General features: G+C 67.4%; 1 protein-coding gene across 1 annotated transcript in view; it reads left to right on the top strand.

Annotated features, from left to right (window-relative positions):
* Positions 1 to 943: 943 nt before the first annotated feature.
* LOC119860895 (kielin cysteine rich BMP regulator) overlaps positions 944 to 14,908 on the top strand; it is a 41,994-nt gene continuing 28,029 nt past the window's right edge. The window contains 7 exon segments of the mRNA XM_043508489.1: positions 944 to 1,435; positions 4,218 to 4,774; positions 5,354 to 5,426; positions 7,645 to 7,895; positions 9,739 to 9,922; positions 12,321 to 12,397; positions 14,168 to 14,264. Of these exon segments, the coding sequence (XP_043364424.1) occupies positions 1,324 to 1,435; positions 4,218 to 4,774; positions 5,354 to 5,426; positions 7,645 to 7,895; positions 9,739 to 9,922; positions 12,321 to 12,397; positions 14,168 to 14,264 (1,351 nt within the window). The 5' untranslated portion in view covers positions 944 to 1,323.

Consider the following 14,908-nt stretch of genomic DNA (forward strand, 5'->3'; position numbering starts at 1 on the left):
AAATTTGTTAGTCTCTAAGGTGCCACAAGTCCTCCTTTTCTTTTTTCCCATGGACATGCACGATGTCGCAGGGCACACTCAGGACCTCATACGGGGCATGGTGGGCAGAGGTTGTTGACTCTCTGCCAAGACCCAGGTGTGACTGACACCACCTGCCTGGGCCCTGGGCCCCGGGGAGAGTCCGAGAAGACAATGGCCGCTCCAAGGGAACATTTGGCCCCGGGCAACTAACGCCCGTGGAGCCCTCCCCCCCGCCGTAGGAAGCCAGCGGGGTGCGACCAGCTGGGGACCAAGGGGCTGGAAGGAGGAGACGGTCCTGGCCTTAGGTGGGCTCAGGGCCGAGCCAGGTGGCAACTGCCCGTTCTCTGGGCTAACCAAGGGCTCTCCAGGCCATGTCCAGGCGTCCAACAACCCGACTGCCTGTCCCGTCGGCTGAGTCCCGGCAGGCGCGCGGGGGGGGGGGTCTTCCCGGGTGTCCACGCCAGGATGACTCGCTGCAGGGAGCTCCGGGCGGACGCAGGGGGCCTGGGGGCGCCGAGGATGGGAGCCAGGAGGCGGTGAAGCCGGGGAGCGTGTGCCCCTGCGGGGGCTGGCGACTGAAGGGGTCCGGGGCCTATCCCAGAGCACCGGGTTGGGGATCCCGGACACCCCATCTCACACCCAGAACCGAAGCCAGGGGTCACATTTTCAAAAGAGCCGGCGCTTGGCCCGCAGGGTTCTGGACCCTGCCCGGGCAGGCTCGGGCCCTCAGCCCGGAGCTCGGCTCCGTCGAAGCCCGGTGCGGTGCCGCGTTCCGGGCCGAGCTGTCCCCGGCCCCCTCTGGGGGTGAGACACCCCCTCTGCCCAGCTCTGAGCGGGTCCCTTCCACGCTGCCTCTCGCCCGGCTCCGCTCCGGGTTTTTGCTCCGGCCCCCAGAGGGTCCCGGCGCCGGCCGCCTTCCCCGCAGGGGGGTCCCGCCGCTGCATTGCACCGAGGGGCGCACGGAGTCCGGAGCGCGCCCGGCTGCTGCTCCCCCCCGCCGCCGCCCCACCAGCTCCGCTCCCCCGCGGGCCGCCCCGGCTGTGCCCCCAGAGGGGACGGGCGCGGTCCCGGGCGCCTCCAGCTCCGGGCCAAGGCAGAGCCCGGCTGCGCTGCGGGGTGTGGCGCGGGGCCCCCCATCCCCGTGCGCCCTGCGCCTTGGCCGGCGCTGCTGCCTGGCTCTGCCCCGGGGGCTCCCCGAGCTAAACTGTACCGGGGATCCCCGGCCCCGACCGGCCCGGCCCGGCCCCGATCCGGCCGCCCTTCTCCCCGCGCTCCGTGCCCCTGGCCCCGGGCGCTCGGCCCATGGCGCGGCTGCCCCTGGCCCTTTGGCTCGGGCTGGCGGCGCTCTCCCTGCAGGCCCCGCCGGGCGGCGAGCCGGGCCCCGAGCTGCCCCCGCTCCACTACGGCGACAACGGTGAGTGAGCCCCGCTCCGACGGCCGGGCCGAGGGGAGCCACGTGCCCCCCCCGGCTCCGCGCAGATTCCTTCCCGGCGTTGGGAATCCCCTGCCCCGCGGCGGCCCCAGCCCTGGCCCCGCTGCCCAGGCGCGGAGCCCGCCTGCTCCATGGGGGCCCCCTGGGCTCGGGCTTCTGCTGCTGGAGCGGGCCTGGGGCCAGGCACAGCCTGGATTGCTGGACTTGCCTGGAGGGTTCTCGGTTTGGGGGGCTCAGGGCTGGCCTTGGGGACACCTAGGGGGGTTCCCTGTTGGAGGGCCTGGTGCTGGCACTGGAATGGAGTTTGCACTGGCCCAGGAGGGGATGATCCACCCCTGGGCTCTGCGTGTTTCCTTGGGGCGCCTGGCAGCACTTTGGGCCGAGTCACGTTTCTTCTTCCCCTTGGGGTCAGGCTGGCCTCCTTCATTCCCACCCGCTCCACGTGCTGGTTTGGCGTGGGGTGGCGTGGGGCCGGGGTCGTGAGAGCGTGACATGAACGGGGCGAGAGCCCCAGGGCCTGTGGCCTGGCCTGGGCTGGATTCCCAGGTGATGATTCTCCTGGGGCCTGTTCACTCCAGAGGGCCTGCAGCCTGGGACCCTGGCATCCGGGTGCCCCCAGTGATATGCGGGCACTCTTCGCAGCTGGGCTTCCCACGCGCCTCCCAGGGCCATCTCCAGATGTTCCTACTTCTGGGACCTCACCAGATGTGGAGTCACTAAAGATACAAGGGCCAAACCCAGCTGTGGTGGGAGCGGTAGCGTCGGTGTCAGGATCCGGCTGGCCCGTTTCCTTTATTGTACTAAACAAGGCCTGTCTCTCTGGCCCCCTTGTTGATCTGGGTCAGTTTCAGCCAGTTTCTTAAGGACTCTTCATTCCACCCCAACAGGGAGGTGACCCCCACCCCATCCTGCCCTGCAACCAAATGTAACCCTTTTCCCATGCTGGGGAACCATGCAACGAATACGAGGAAACCGAGGCACACTCAGGCATCGTAAAAATATTCCAGAAAATTCCCACTGTGTCACGTCTCTTCCAACCAGAGCAGTGTCACTTTAACCAGTGACCTGGGGAAGTTTGAACCAACTGGTGCCCCAGCACCTCTCCTGGCCCCGGGGGTCTCACAGCACCTGGCTTATCAGATCCGGCCTGTTCTGTGGCACATGAGGAGCTGTCGTGTGGCCCTGCCCTCCCAGACCCAGACCCCCCCTCCCCACCTGCCCGGCGTATCAGGGAACGCTGCCGGCCTGCCATGGGCCGCACTGCCCATGGGCCTGTGGCAGCAGCCCGGGCAGAGCCGAGAGCACCAAAGGCGATGAAGCCGCACCAGCTGCCCCATCACTCAGGGCTTGGGGTGCAGCCCGCAGGGCTGCAGCTTCCCGCTTGCAAAGCCTGGGTGGGCTCGGCCCGGTCTCCACGTGATGCCAGAGCAGGACGGAGCCACCCGGAGCTGGTGACTGCTCCCTGCCCCATTGGGCCGCGTGGCGGAGGGGAGCTGGTGGCAGCCGTCTGGGCGTGTGAGCAGTGAGGCCTCGGTGCTGGGCACCTCGTGTGGCTGACGCTGTCGCTGGCTCAGCACCGGGGGGAAGGTGACTGGGACAGAGCTGGGGAGGGGGCCATGTGGCTAACACAGCTGGACAGCAGGGGGCTGCAGGCCGGAGGCCCAGGCCGAAAGAGGTTGGGTGCAGGGACCCCCAGTACGAGGGGCAGGAGACCAGGCCTGGCGCCTGGGGGCTGCACTCGAGAGGGGCTGAACGGCTGCATGGCTCAGGCTGCCCATAGCCATTACCCGGTCTATAGAGCTGCCGGACTGGCAGGAGGAGATGGATGTGCTGCGATGGATCCTGCTGCTGGTGCCCTGGGGCATGGACTCCACTGGGCTGGGGCGGGATCTTGCCGCTGGTGCCCCTGGGCACAGACCCTGCTGGGCTGGGGGGGCTGAGTGAATCCCAGTGAGATCCAAGGTCTCTCTCTCTCTGCCTCTCCTCTCCTTGCCCCCCAGGCAGCCCCCCCCCGATTCCCTCTGCCCCCATCCACCTTCTTCAGCAGGGCTCCCAAGCACAAGGCTCCTGCCGGCTGCATGTGAACACAGCCCCTGGCTGGGCCGGGGGCCAGTGCCTGGCACGCCATCCCCAGCACAGCTGCACAGAGCTGTCAGGGACAGCCAGGGAGAATCCTCAGGCGACCCCCCCCGGCTATCCACCCCCCAGCCCATAACGGTCTGTGCCCAGGGGCAACAGCTCCAGGATCCACCCCCCAGCCCAGTGGGATCTGGGCCCGAGCGCATCAGTGCCAGGATCCAGCCCCCCAGGCCAGTGGATTCTGTGCTCAGGGGCACCAGCACCAAGATCCAGCTCCCCAGGCTTTTAGAGCTGCAGATTCCAGACCCCCCAAGACCCACTCTGGGGTGAGAGGATGGGGCAGGGGGGTGGCTCTTCCCCTCCTGTTTCTTCCATCTCTCGGCTCCCACTGGGTCTCTGTGCACAGGGCCAGTGGCCCATGGCTGGCTGGGGGCAAGTTTCTTGAGGGTCCCCAGCTCCCCTTTGCTCAGGGTCGGGCCCGGGCCCCTTGGGGTTCGGCATCAGTCCAGCCAGGGACTCAGCATGAAAGTGGGGACCAGGGGGGTCCCAGCAGAGCCCCCCGAGTCCTGGCTGAGATGACGGCTCTGCAGACAGAGCGGGAGCAGGGCCTGGGGAGAACCCAGTGGGTGGGAGAGATGCACACTGCTAAATTCCCCCCCCCCGCCTACCCCTGCTTGCTTCGCAGTCATTGACCTGCTGGAGGCGCTGAATGTCACCCGCTCCGTCCAGGGCATCAGCAGGGCCCCAGGTCCCGAGCCGGGCGCGCCGGCCTGGAAGTTCCGCCAGCGGGTGCCCCACCTGACGCTGCCCAGGGACTACGCCATCTACCTGCTGGCCAGCTCCCAGGGCGCCTTGGGCTTCCACTTCGTGGCCAGGCAGAGCCAGGGCTCGGCGGGCACGCTCATCTCCCTGGTGTCGCCGGCTGCTGCCGCGCGGGACGGGCGCCCACTGCTGCGGCTGGCATCCAGCACCCACGCCAACCAGCTGCGCCTGGACTACCGCGCCGGGCCCAGCATGGAGCCCGCCTCGCTGCTCTTCCCCGGAGGCAGCCCCTTCGCCCGGGGCCGCTGGGCCCGGCTGGCCCTCGACCTGCAGCCCCACCGCCTGGCGCTCTTCGTGGACTGCCGCCCAGCCGTGCTCCTGGAGAGGGGTGGCCTGCGGGATGCACTCAGCCTGCTGCTGCCCCTCGACCTGCAGATCACCTTCGCCAGCCTGCCCGGGGACGCCGCCAGCAAGTTCCTGGTGAGTCCTGCGCCCACAGGCAGCTGCCCCTGCCCGCCCTGGCTCTGGCACCCGGGCAGCCCTCTGTGGGGCTCTGCCAGTGTCCTCCCTGAGCTAGGGCCTAGCAGCAGCGGGAGGGTCCCATCCCCCCCTCTGTCTTCTCCCCCCTAGCTCAGGACTGTCTCCCTTCCCAGCTCTGCCAGTGCCCCTCACTCCCAAACCGCAACCCGCTGCCATCCCAGCCCTGGGTGTCCCCCATACACAGCTGTGCCAGTGCCCCTCCGTGCCGACCTGCAGCCCCCTGCTATCCCCACCCTGGGCTTCCACCCCACAGCCCTGCCAGTGCCCCTCACTCCCGAACCACAGCCCGCTGCCATCCCAGCCCTGGGTGTCCCCCATACACAGCTCTGCCAGTGCCCCTCACTCCCGAACCGCAGCCTGCTGCTACGCCAGCCCTGGGTACCCCACACAGCAGTCCAGAGACACACATGCACACCCCAGTTTCATGGGTGCGGTGATGTTTGGCAGGGGGCAGCGCCTGCTCTCGCCCCTGGTGCTGGCAGGCGACCCGGAGCCTGACGGGCTTCGCTCTCGCTGCAGGGCTATTGGCAGACAGCTGAGATCTCCCCCAGCGGATTCCCGCGCCGGCCGTGGCACTGCGAGAACCTGGCAGGTAGGAGCCGGCCAAGGCCGTGGGGCTGGGATGGGGCTGGGATGGGGGGTGCATCTCCAGACCACCCTGCGCATCCAGCTCCACCCCAGGCTGGATGGGGTCCCACAGGGGAGAGATCTGCATAAATCACCATTACCCCTGCTGAGCAGAGTGCTGGGCACCACAGAATCCTGCTTCCCCCTCCTCCCCCTGTGGGGCGCTTGGCAGATCTTGGGGGAGACACGTGGGGAAGCTGAGAATGGGGGGCAATTAGGGTGAGGAAGGGGATTTGCCCCGGGCTGGGACAGAGCCGGGCAGCCAAGGCCATCCCCTCTGAGGATCTGGGATTGGCCGGTCACCGGGGCTGGGGCCTGGCCATGTGATGGCCCCCCAAGCCCTTCCCCGGGGGCCTGGCTGCTCCGGGCCCTTGGATTCCTCCCCCCCACTCTAACCACTAGAGCCCACTCCCCTCTCAGAGCTGGGGATAGAGCCCAGAAGTCCTGGCTCCCAGCCCCCCTGCTCTAACCAGTAGACCCCACTCCGCTCCCAGAGCTGGGATAGATCCAGGTCTCTGTTCTCAGCGTTGCAGCTGCAGTCAGTCCTGGCCCTGTCCCCCGGCCTGTCCTCCCCCCACCAACTCCCTCCCTAGGCTCCTCTCCTCTCCCGCCCCCCGTCTCTCCCCGCTGGCCTCAATTCCGGCCCTGGCAGCCATAACAACAGCTGCCCCCGGCCTCATCCGCTAACGAGCAGGGCCTTGAGCGGCCTCCAGCACTAATTGCTGGGGCTGGCTCCGCTCCACCACCCCCATTGAGGCTGGGGGGATGGGCCCGCAGCTGCCCCGGGTGCAGGCTCCCGGCCACTGCATGTGGGTTAACCCCCCTCCCGAGCGCTCCCCCCACCGGTGCCCCCCTCCCTGGGCAGTCAGTCTGGGATGGAATTGGGCCCCCAGCCATAGATGCAGCCTGAGGCCAGCCCCCAGGAGCCTGGGCCGGAGGACAAGGAGGAGCTGAGGAGATACGGCGGGTGGGGAGCGGAGAGTTCGGGGCCTGGCTGGATGTGGGACAGATGGGCAGGGCCCAGCTCTGAACGCTGCCCCTCAGGCGCTGCCCACGTGCTCAAGTCCCCAGGCCAGGCAGCCGCATAGTGCTCCAAGTGCTGGGGAACCCTGGGCAGCCCCCCATCCTCCCCTGCCCCCTCTGATCTGCAGCACATCCCCCCTCCCCCATATGAGCCCAGCAAGGTGCAGAGACCAGCCTGGAACCAGCTGCCGGCTGGGCACATGGGGCCAAGCTGCGCTCACCATGGCCGGTGCCAGTTCGGGGCTGGCCAACAGGCTGCCCTTGGCACTGGCTGTTGGGCCAGGGGGAATCAATTGTTTCCTCTGGCTACGCTCTGGGTGCTGGGCCCACCCTTGGCTGGCTGGCGCTGGGTGCAGGGTGAGATTTGGTGCCCCAGGTAGATGGGCGTGAGTGTGCATAAAGTGTGAGCTGAGCATGGATGGGGTGTATTGGGGGAAGGGACCCCCATGTATCAACCCCCCACCCCCTGCAGCATGGAGGTGAAATGGGCTTGGCCGGCTGAGGTCTCTGTACCGTCTCCCGGCCTGTCCCCACTGCAGTCACCAAAGGCCCTGTGGATGTTGCCCGCCCTGGCCAGGGCTTTGCCCAGCTTCCCGGCAGGTGCAGGTTCAGGTCCTGGCTCCCAGACAGCAGGCCTCCTTTGGAAGGGGAATCCCCAGTATTAGCAGTCTTGAGCCCATGACACACATCAAGGCAGCTGTGCATCCGTCCAGCAGAGGGCGGTGCTGTGCACCAGCCATCTAACTGGCACCCTGGCGGCTGCTGGGAACTGGCTTTGAGATGTCTGGAGGGGGAGCAAGTAGGGGAGGGGTTCCCCAGGGGAGCAGGGAAGGCTGGGGACATGGGGTTCCCATTTATCCCTTCCCCCCTCTCCACAGCTCCAGGTACTCCCAGGATCCCAGAGCGGGTGTCGGGGGTGCGCAGTGCCAGGCCATCAGTGGAGCCAGGGGAGAAGTGACACCAGTTGGGGGGTGGTTCACAGAGTTCCCTAGGACTCAGGCTTCCACCCAGCAAACCCCTCGTATCCAGCCCCCAGGCACCCATGGGTAGCACAGGATCCTCGTTCCCATGGGGATGGGCACGTGCCAGCCCTGGCGGGATTGGAACCAGCGCTGCGGCACCATCTCCCCCGTTCACGCCCTGCCTGCGGTGTGTTGCAGACCCCTTCCCCATGCCGTACACCCTGGCGGAGGAGGGGTACCTGGCCGAGCCCCCCTTTGATCAAGGATCCCCCCTGGCCCCGGAGCTGCCGGCCCTCGCCGACATCCGCAACTACCAGCAGCAGCCCGGCGAGCCTGAGTTCCCCCCGGGGCTGGCGCGGCCCCAGCCGGACGCCCTGAAGGAGAGAGTGCAGCAGCTGGAGGAGGTGGTGGATGGATTCAGGGCCATGTTGGACATGGTCAAAGCGCAGGTAGGACCCAGAGACGCGGCACAGCGGGCGGGAAAGCTCCGGGGAACAGGCGCTCCGGAGAGTGGGCAGTTCCTCCGAGACAATAGGAAAGGGGCCACTGCAAACTGCCCCCGTGGGAAGAAGCCGGGCAGGGGAGCTGCTAACGGCCAGCAGCAGGAAGGCTGATGGGTTTCACCCATGTTTTGTTTCACTAAGGCAGTAAATGGTGAGCGGATACTTCACATGGGTCATATGAACCACCGGGGCAAGGAACACTGGCCCCGACAGGCCAGGCTCAGGGGAAAGCTCGTCTAGAGAGGTGAGATGTATTCAAGTCAGCAGGGCCTAATGAAATTCACCCTCAGATGCTTAAGGAACTAGCTGAAGCAATCCCAGAACCAGTAGCGATTATCTTTGAGACCTGGCCGTCCGGTGAGAGCCCAGAGGGCGAGAGAGGGGCAAACGCGGCACCTGTCTTGAGAAAGGGGATCAAACGGGACTTGGGGGATTAGAGACCCCTCAGCCTGACTTTGGTGCCCGGAAGCTAGGGAAGGATCGGCTTGTGAGCACGTAGGGGATAGCAGGAACAGCCAGCATGGATTGCCTAGACCAAAGAATGCCAAAGCAACCTAATTGCCTTCTGGGACGGGGTTACTGGCTGAGTGGGTGCGACTGGGGGGGGGGGGGAAGCTGTAGATCTGAAGTAGCTTGATTTTTAATGAGGTTTTGGACACGGTCCCATGTGACATTCCCAAGCGAGATGTGGTGGAGATGAAATTACTATAAGATGGGCGTGAAACTCATTGAAAGACGGTTCTCCGAGAGTCATTACCAGGGTTCACTGGCCAGCGGGGAGGCCGTATCTGGTGGGGTCCCGCAGGGGTCAGGGCTGGGTCTGGGACTAGTCAATACTTTGATGACTGACTTTGTTCATCATGGCGTGGAGAATACGCTGCTAAAGTTTGCCGGTGACACCCGGCTGGGAGGGGTTGCCAGCCCTTGGCGGGGCAAGGTTAGAATTCAGCGTGAGCTGGGCAAATGGGAGAATTGGTCTGAATTCAAGACGTGAGATTCAATACAGACGCAGGCAGGCGAAATCAAACGCAAAGCTGCACACCGGGGAACGGCCGGCTAGGGGGTAGCACTGGTGAAAAGGAGCTGGGGGCTACAGCAGATTGGACGTTGAATGTGAGTCAGCAGGGTCTGGCAGGTGTGAAAAAGGCTAAGATCCTTCTGGGGCGCGTTTAGGAAACCTGACCTCGGAGGAGAGGTTAAGAAATGGGACCTGCTTAGTTTTGAGAGAAGCCGACTGAGGGGGGACCTGAGAACAGTCTTCACATCTCACGGGTTGTTCTCCAGAGGACAGGGATCCGTTTTTCTCCACAGACGGCAGGACAGGCAGGAATGGGCATAATCCGCAGCAGGGCCCATTTTGGTTGGATAGGAGGGAAAACGTTATTGCTCTCAGGGTCGTTCAGCTCCAGACCAGGCTTCCGGGGGATCATGGGATCCCTGACACTGAGGGGTCTGGCAGGGCTGGTCCAGGTCCATATGGTCCTGCCTCAGCGCAGGGGTCTGCACGTGGCATCTCAAGGTCCCTTCCAGCCCTGATTCTATGAGACTCAGCCCCCTTCCGGCTCCCAGTCAGGAATAGTCGCGGCTCCCAGCCCCGCTGCTCTAACCACTGGACCCCACTCCCCTCCCGGAGCCAGGGATAGAACACAGGAGTCCTGCCCCGCCCCTCACTCACTAGACACCACTGCCCTCCCAGAGCTGGGATAGAACCCAGGAGTCCTGGCTCCCAGGACCCGCCCCCCGCTAGACCCCCAGCCCATGCTCATGGCTCGACCGCTGTCTCCTGCAGAACTCGGAGCTGCTGACCCGCGTGAAGTCCCTGGAGCGCTGCGAGTGCCGGAGGCCGGCGTGCGTGTGGGAGGGGACGGGGCACGAGGACGGAACCACCTGGGACAAGGACGCCTGCACCACCTGCGTCTGCCTGCAGGGGGAGGTGCGGTGCTCGGCACGCCAGGACCGGCCCCAGTGCCTCGGTGAGCAGGGGCCCTGGCTCCTGTAGGGGGCGCTGTGCCATTCAGCCGTCACGGCCATGCCTAGGGCTGGCCTGGCTGCCGGTGCTCCGGGGGCAACACGCCCAGCCCGCCCGGTGCTGCGCAGGGCAGGGCTGGGTGCGGCTGTGCCATGCCCTGAGCTCTCACCCCAGCGCCTGGCTGGCACCGATCTTTGCCCCTCTGCCGCCGTCGGGGCAGCTCAGCCGTCTGCGGCTCTCCTCCCTCTGCCTGAGCGACGGCCGCGAGGGTAACGGCTCTAGTACTGCTGGTGGGGGGAGTTCCCCCTTCAGCGCCGGTGGGCGCGGGGTTGCCCGGGGCGGGTCACACGGGGAGGAGGGCGCAGGGCTGCCGGGGGCGGGTCACACGGGGAGGAGGGCGCGGGGCTGCCGGGGGCGGGTCACACGGGGAGGAGGGGCGGGGCTGCCCGGGGCGGGTCACACGGGGAGGAGGGCGGGGCTGCGGGGGCGGGTCACACGGGAAGGAGGGCGCGGGGCTGCCCGGGACGGGTCACACGGGGAGGAGGGCGGGGGCTGCGGGGGGCGGGTCACACGGGGAGGTGGGCGCGGGGCTGCCGGGGGCGGGTCACACGGGAAGGAGGGCGCGGGGCTGCCGGGGGCGGGTCACACGGGAAGGAGGGCGCGGGGCTGCCCGGGGCGGGTCACACGGGGAGGTGGGCGCGGGGCTGCCGGGGACGGGTCACACGGGGAGGTGGGTGCGGGGCTGCCGGCGGCGGGTCACACGGGGAGGAGGGCGCGGGGCTGCCGGGGGCGGGTCACACGGGGAGGAGGGCGCGGGGCTGCCCGGGGCGGGTCACACGGGGAGGAGGGCGCGGGGCTGCCGGGGGCGGGTCACACGGGGAGGAGGGCGCGGGGCTGCCGGGGGCGGGTCACACGGGGGGGGGGGCGCGGGGCTGCCGGGGGCGGGGTCACACGGGGAGGTGGGGTGCGGGGCTGCCGGGGGCGGGTCACACGGGGAGGAGGGTGCGGGGCTGCCCGGGGGGGCTCACACGGGGAGGAGGGCGCGGGGCTGCCGGGGGCGGGTCACACGGGGAGGAGGGCGCGGGGCTGCCGGGGGCGGGTCACACGGGGAGGAGGGCGCGGGGCTGCCCGGGATGGGTCACACGGGGAGGAGGGCGCGGGGCTGCCGGGGGCGGGTCACACGGGGAGATGGGCGCGGCGGGTCACACGGGGAGATGGGCGCAGGGCTGCCCGGGGCGGGTCACACGGAGAGGTGGACGCGGGGCTGCCCGGGGCCGGTCACACGGGGAGGAGGGCGCGGGGCTGCCCGGGGCGGGTCACACAGGGAGGTGGGTGCGGGGCTGCCGGGGGCAGGTCACACGGGGAGATGGGTGCGGGGCTGCCCGGGGTGGGTCACACGGGGAGTTTGCCGGGCTCAGAGCTCTGACCCAGTGCCGCAGGGAGGGGCACCGGGCTGGCCCGAGGGTGCTGCCATGTCCCTGTGGGTGGTGTGAACAGTCCAGTTTTGTTTTAGAGCCCTGTGCCCCCAGCCTGTGTTCAAACGGGGGCTGTGCCAGGCCTTGAGCACTGAGCCCTCTGGATTCCTCTGCCAGTGCCTGGACCGAGGGCGCTTCACCCGCACGTACCCCCCAGCTGGCCTGTGGGGGTGTCGTGAGAGCTCCCAGGCATTGTCCTGCCCTGGGCTCCCATCAGCTTGCCCTGTGCCTCTCCCCTCCTGGCCCGCACTGCTCCCTGCCAGCCGTGCCAGTCCAGGAACCAGACGGTGTTTGCGGCGGGTGTGCTCTCCTCGGCCGTGCCGCTGGATGGGAATGAGGGTCGTGTGCGTGTGTACATGTGTTCCCTTGGCGTCCTGCCGGCCAGTTCCCTGCCCCCAGGCGCAGCGCCGGGGGCTGCACTCCTACCGCCCCAGGCAGGGATCTCGGCATGGGGGTGGGGAGGTTTGGGGCAGTGGGTTTCAGCCGGGGCAACGCTGTGCAGTCGGCAGAGGGATCAGCCATGGCTGGGGCCAGCGCATCTCCCACTGCCTCCAGCTGCCCCAGGGCGTTTCCAACACCAGCAGGCGCCCGATGGGTCAGAAGAGCTGTGCGGGGGACACCGAGGGCGGCTGTGCCCGCAGGCTGGAGGTCACGGTTTGACGCCCTGCCCCAGTGAGCCCGGCTGGGCTGGTGGAGCCCCTGGGGACTACAAGTCCCAGCACGCATTGGTGCCCCATGCCCTGAGCATGGATCAGCTAGCACTCCGGTGCAGGCAGGGAGCTGGAGTCTCCCTTGGCTGCACCTCGGCACCTGCCCCACTCATTGCCCTGGCCGGCTGTGGGGTGGGGTGGGGCCCCAGCAGGGCTCTGGGCACGGGGCGGGCATCGCCCACCTACCAAGCTAACGCTCTGCCCGTGTCCCTCCCAGGCTGCAGCTATGCGGGGCAGCTCTACAGCAACGGTGACACCTTTGCCAGGGATGCCTGCACCACCTGCCACTGCCAGGTGAGCGCCCGCAGCCCTGCCAGGCCCCAGATATGGGCACTGAAGGGGCTGGGCAAACGGACACTAGGGGGTGGGCACATGGGCACTAGCAGGGCCAGGCCAGGCATGGGCACCGGGGGGGGCCTGGACACAGACCCGGGCACTGGGGGGCTGGGCACATGGACACGGGCACCGGGGGAGGGCTGCGCACACGGACACAGGCATCGGGGGGGCTGGGCACATGGGCACCAGGAAGGGGGCCTGGACACACGGACATGGGCGCTGGAGGCATGAGCTCCGGGGGGGTCTGGGGACATGGACATGGGCATGGGGCGGTGCCTGGACACATGGACACGGGCACTGGGAGGCGGGGTTGGACGCCCGGACATGCGCACTGGGGGGGGTGGTTGGATACATGGACCCAGGCACTTTGGGGGCTGACACACAGATGTAGGCTTTGAAGGGAGTTTGGGTGCAGGAGGGGGCTCAGGGCTGGGGCAGGGGGTTGGGGGGAAAGTGTGGGGCTCGGCAGGGGGTGCTGTGCTGGGGGGAGCAGGACAGGGGCTCAGTAGGGGACACTCTCCCTAGCAGTCGGGAAGTGTCTCTCAGGGGCCTGGCCCCCGTGTGGTCCCAGCACTGTTTTGCAGAGCTGGGGATGGACCCCGGCATCCGGGCTGGCTCTACGTCCAGGAGAGTGTCTCTGCCTCCTTGGCTGCCCCTCTTCAGGTCCCGCTGGGGGCCCGATTCTTCGTCCCATCCTGTCCCTGGCACCGGCTGGTCAGGGGATGCGGCCCTTTGCCCCAGGGGAGCTGCATTTTAGTGCTAGGGGGACCCCAGTGCCCTGGGAAAATGCTAGAGAGGAAGGAGGCTAATGTGGGTGAAGGGGATCCCAGGCTGAGCCTGAGTGCTTTGGGGTTCAGGGTGCCAGGTGGTCAGCTCTAACCCGCCAGAGCCCGCTCCCCTCCCAGAGTCGGGATAGAACCCAGGGGTCCTGGCTCCCAGCCCCGCCTGCTCTAACCCGCCAGAGCCTGCTCCCCTCCCAGAGTCGGGATAGAACCCAGGAGTCCTGGCTCCCAGCCCCGCCTGCTCTAACCCGCCAGAGCCTGCTCCCCTCCCAGGGCTGGGATAGAACCCAGGGGTCCTGACCCCCCCGTGTGTCTCACTGCCCGAGCGAGTGCAGCAGATGTTGGCGTGGGCCCATGTGGAGGCGTGGGTCCGTGTGGAGCCGTCCCCCTGTGCTGAGACGTGTGCCATGTGCCCAGGAGGGGAAAGCCCGCTGCGTGACGGAGCAGTGCCCGCCGCCCGCCTGCCAGCACCTGCTCCCCTTGCAGGGGAAGTGCTGCCCTGAGTGCGCGGGCTGTCTGTACAACGGGCACCGGCTGAGGGACGGGCAGAGCTACCAGGAGGGGCCCTGCAGCAACTGCACTTGCAGGGTGAGTCCTGGGCACCAGGAGGTGAAGGGGGGCAAGTGGGTCCCACTGCCTGAGGTTCAAACCCAGACCCACTGCCCCCGGCTCAGGGCTGGGCTAGCAGGGGCTGCGGGTCAGGATTGAGGGGCACCAGCAGAGCTCAGCGGGCGGGGGGATCCCAGGGATGGTCCGGCAGGGGGCTGGGGGTCAGGGCTGAATAGCAGGGCACAGTAGATTTGGGGAGTTGGGGGTGCCAGTTGCTGGAGCATGAGCGCCTTGTACCCGGGGAGAGGGACTCACAGGGCGCAGCGCCCCCCACTGGCCATACGGGGCTGATCCCGCAGTCTGGCTGCCCCTGCCAACTGTATTTGCTCCCTGCCAGGCTGGGACCGTGCGGTGCCAGGAGACCGTGTGCCCGGAGCTCTCCTGCCTGGAGCGTGAGACCCCGTCTGGGGAGTGCTGCCCCACCTGTCGGCCAGGTGAGGTGCTGCTGGGGCGGGCACACGGGTCAGGTTGGCTCTGGGGTGCCCCTGCTCCCACCCCTTGGCAGAGGCCCAGCGGCCACATCCCAAGACCCACTAGTGTCTGCAGGGGAGGGGAGGCAGTGGGCATGGACCCTGGGGTACGCTGTCCCGCCAAGCTCCATGGGGCGGTGCTGGAGGAGTGCAGCCAACTCTGGGGGGGACCGTGAAAAGTGGGAAGGGTCTTTGTTTAAAACTGACAATTGGCATTTGTCACGTGACTGCCAGAGCGGGCACAGGGCAGCACCACTGGGGCACCCCGAGCCCAGGGCATCCGAATCCGGGGCAGCCCCTCAGATGCTAAAGGAGTTGGCGGATGTGATTTGCAGAGCCATTGGCCATTATCTTTGAAAACTCCTGGCGATCAGGGGAGGTCCCCGGACGACTGGAAAAAGGCTAATGTAGGGCCCATCTTTAAAAAGGGAAGAAGGAGGATCCGGGGAACTACAGGCCAGTCAGCCTAACTCAGGCCCTGGAAAAAATCCTGGAGCAGGTCCTCAAGGAATCAATTCTGAACATTTAGAGGAGAGGAAAACGATCAGGAACAGTCAGCCATGGATTCACCAAGGGCAAGTCATGCCTGATTAATCTAATTGCCTTCT

This window comes from Dermochelys coriacea, chromosome 1 (genome assembly GCF_009764565.3).
Source record: "Dermochelys coriacea isolate rDerCor1 chromosome 1, rDerCor1.pri.v4, whole genome shotgun sequence".
NCBI classification, from domain to species: Eukaryota; Metazoa; Chordata; order Testudines; family Dermochelyidae; genus Dermochelys; species Dermochelys coriacea.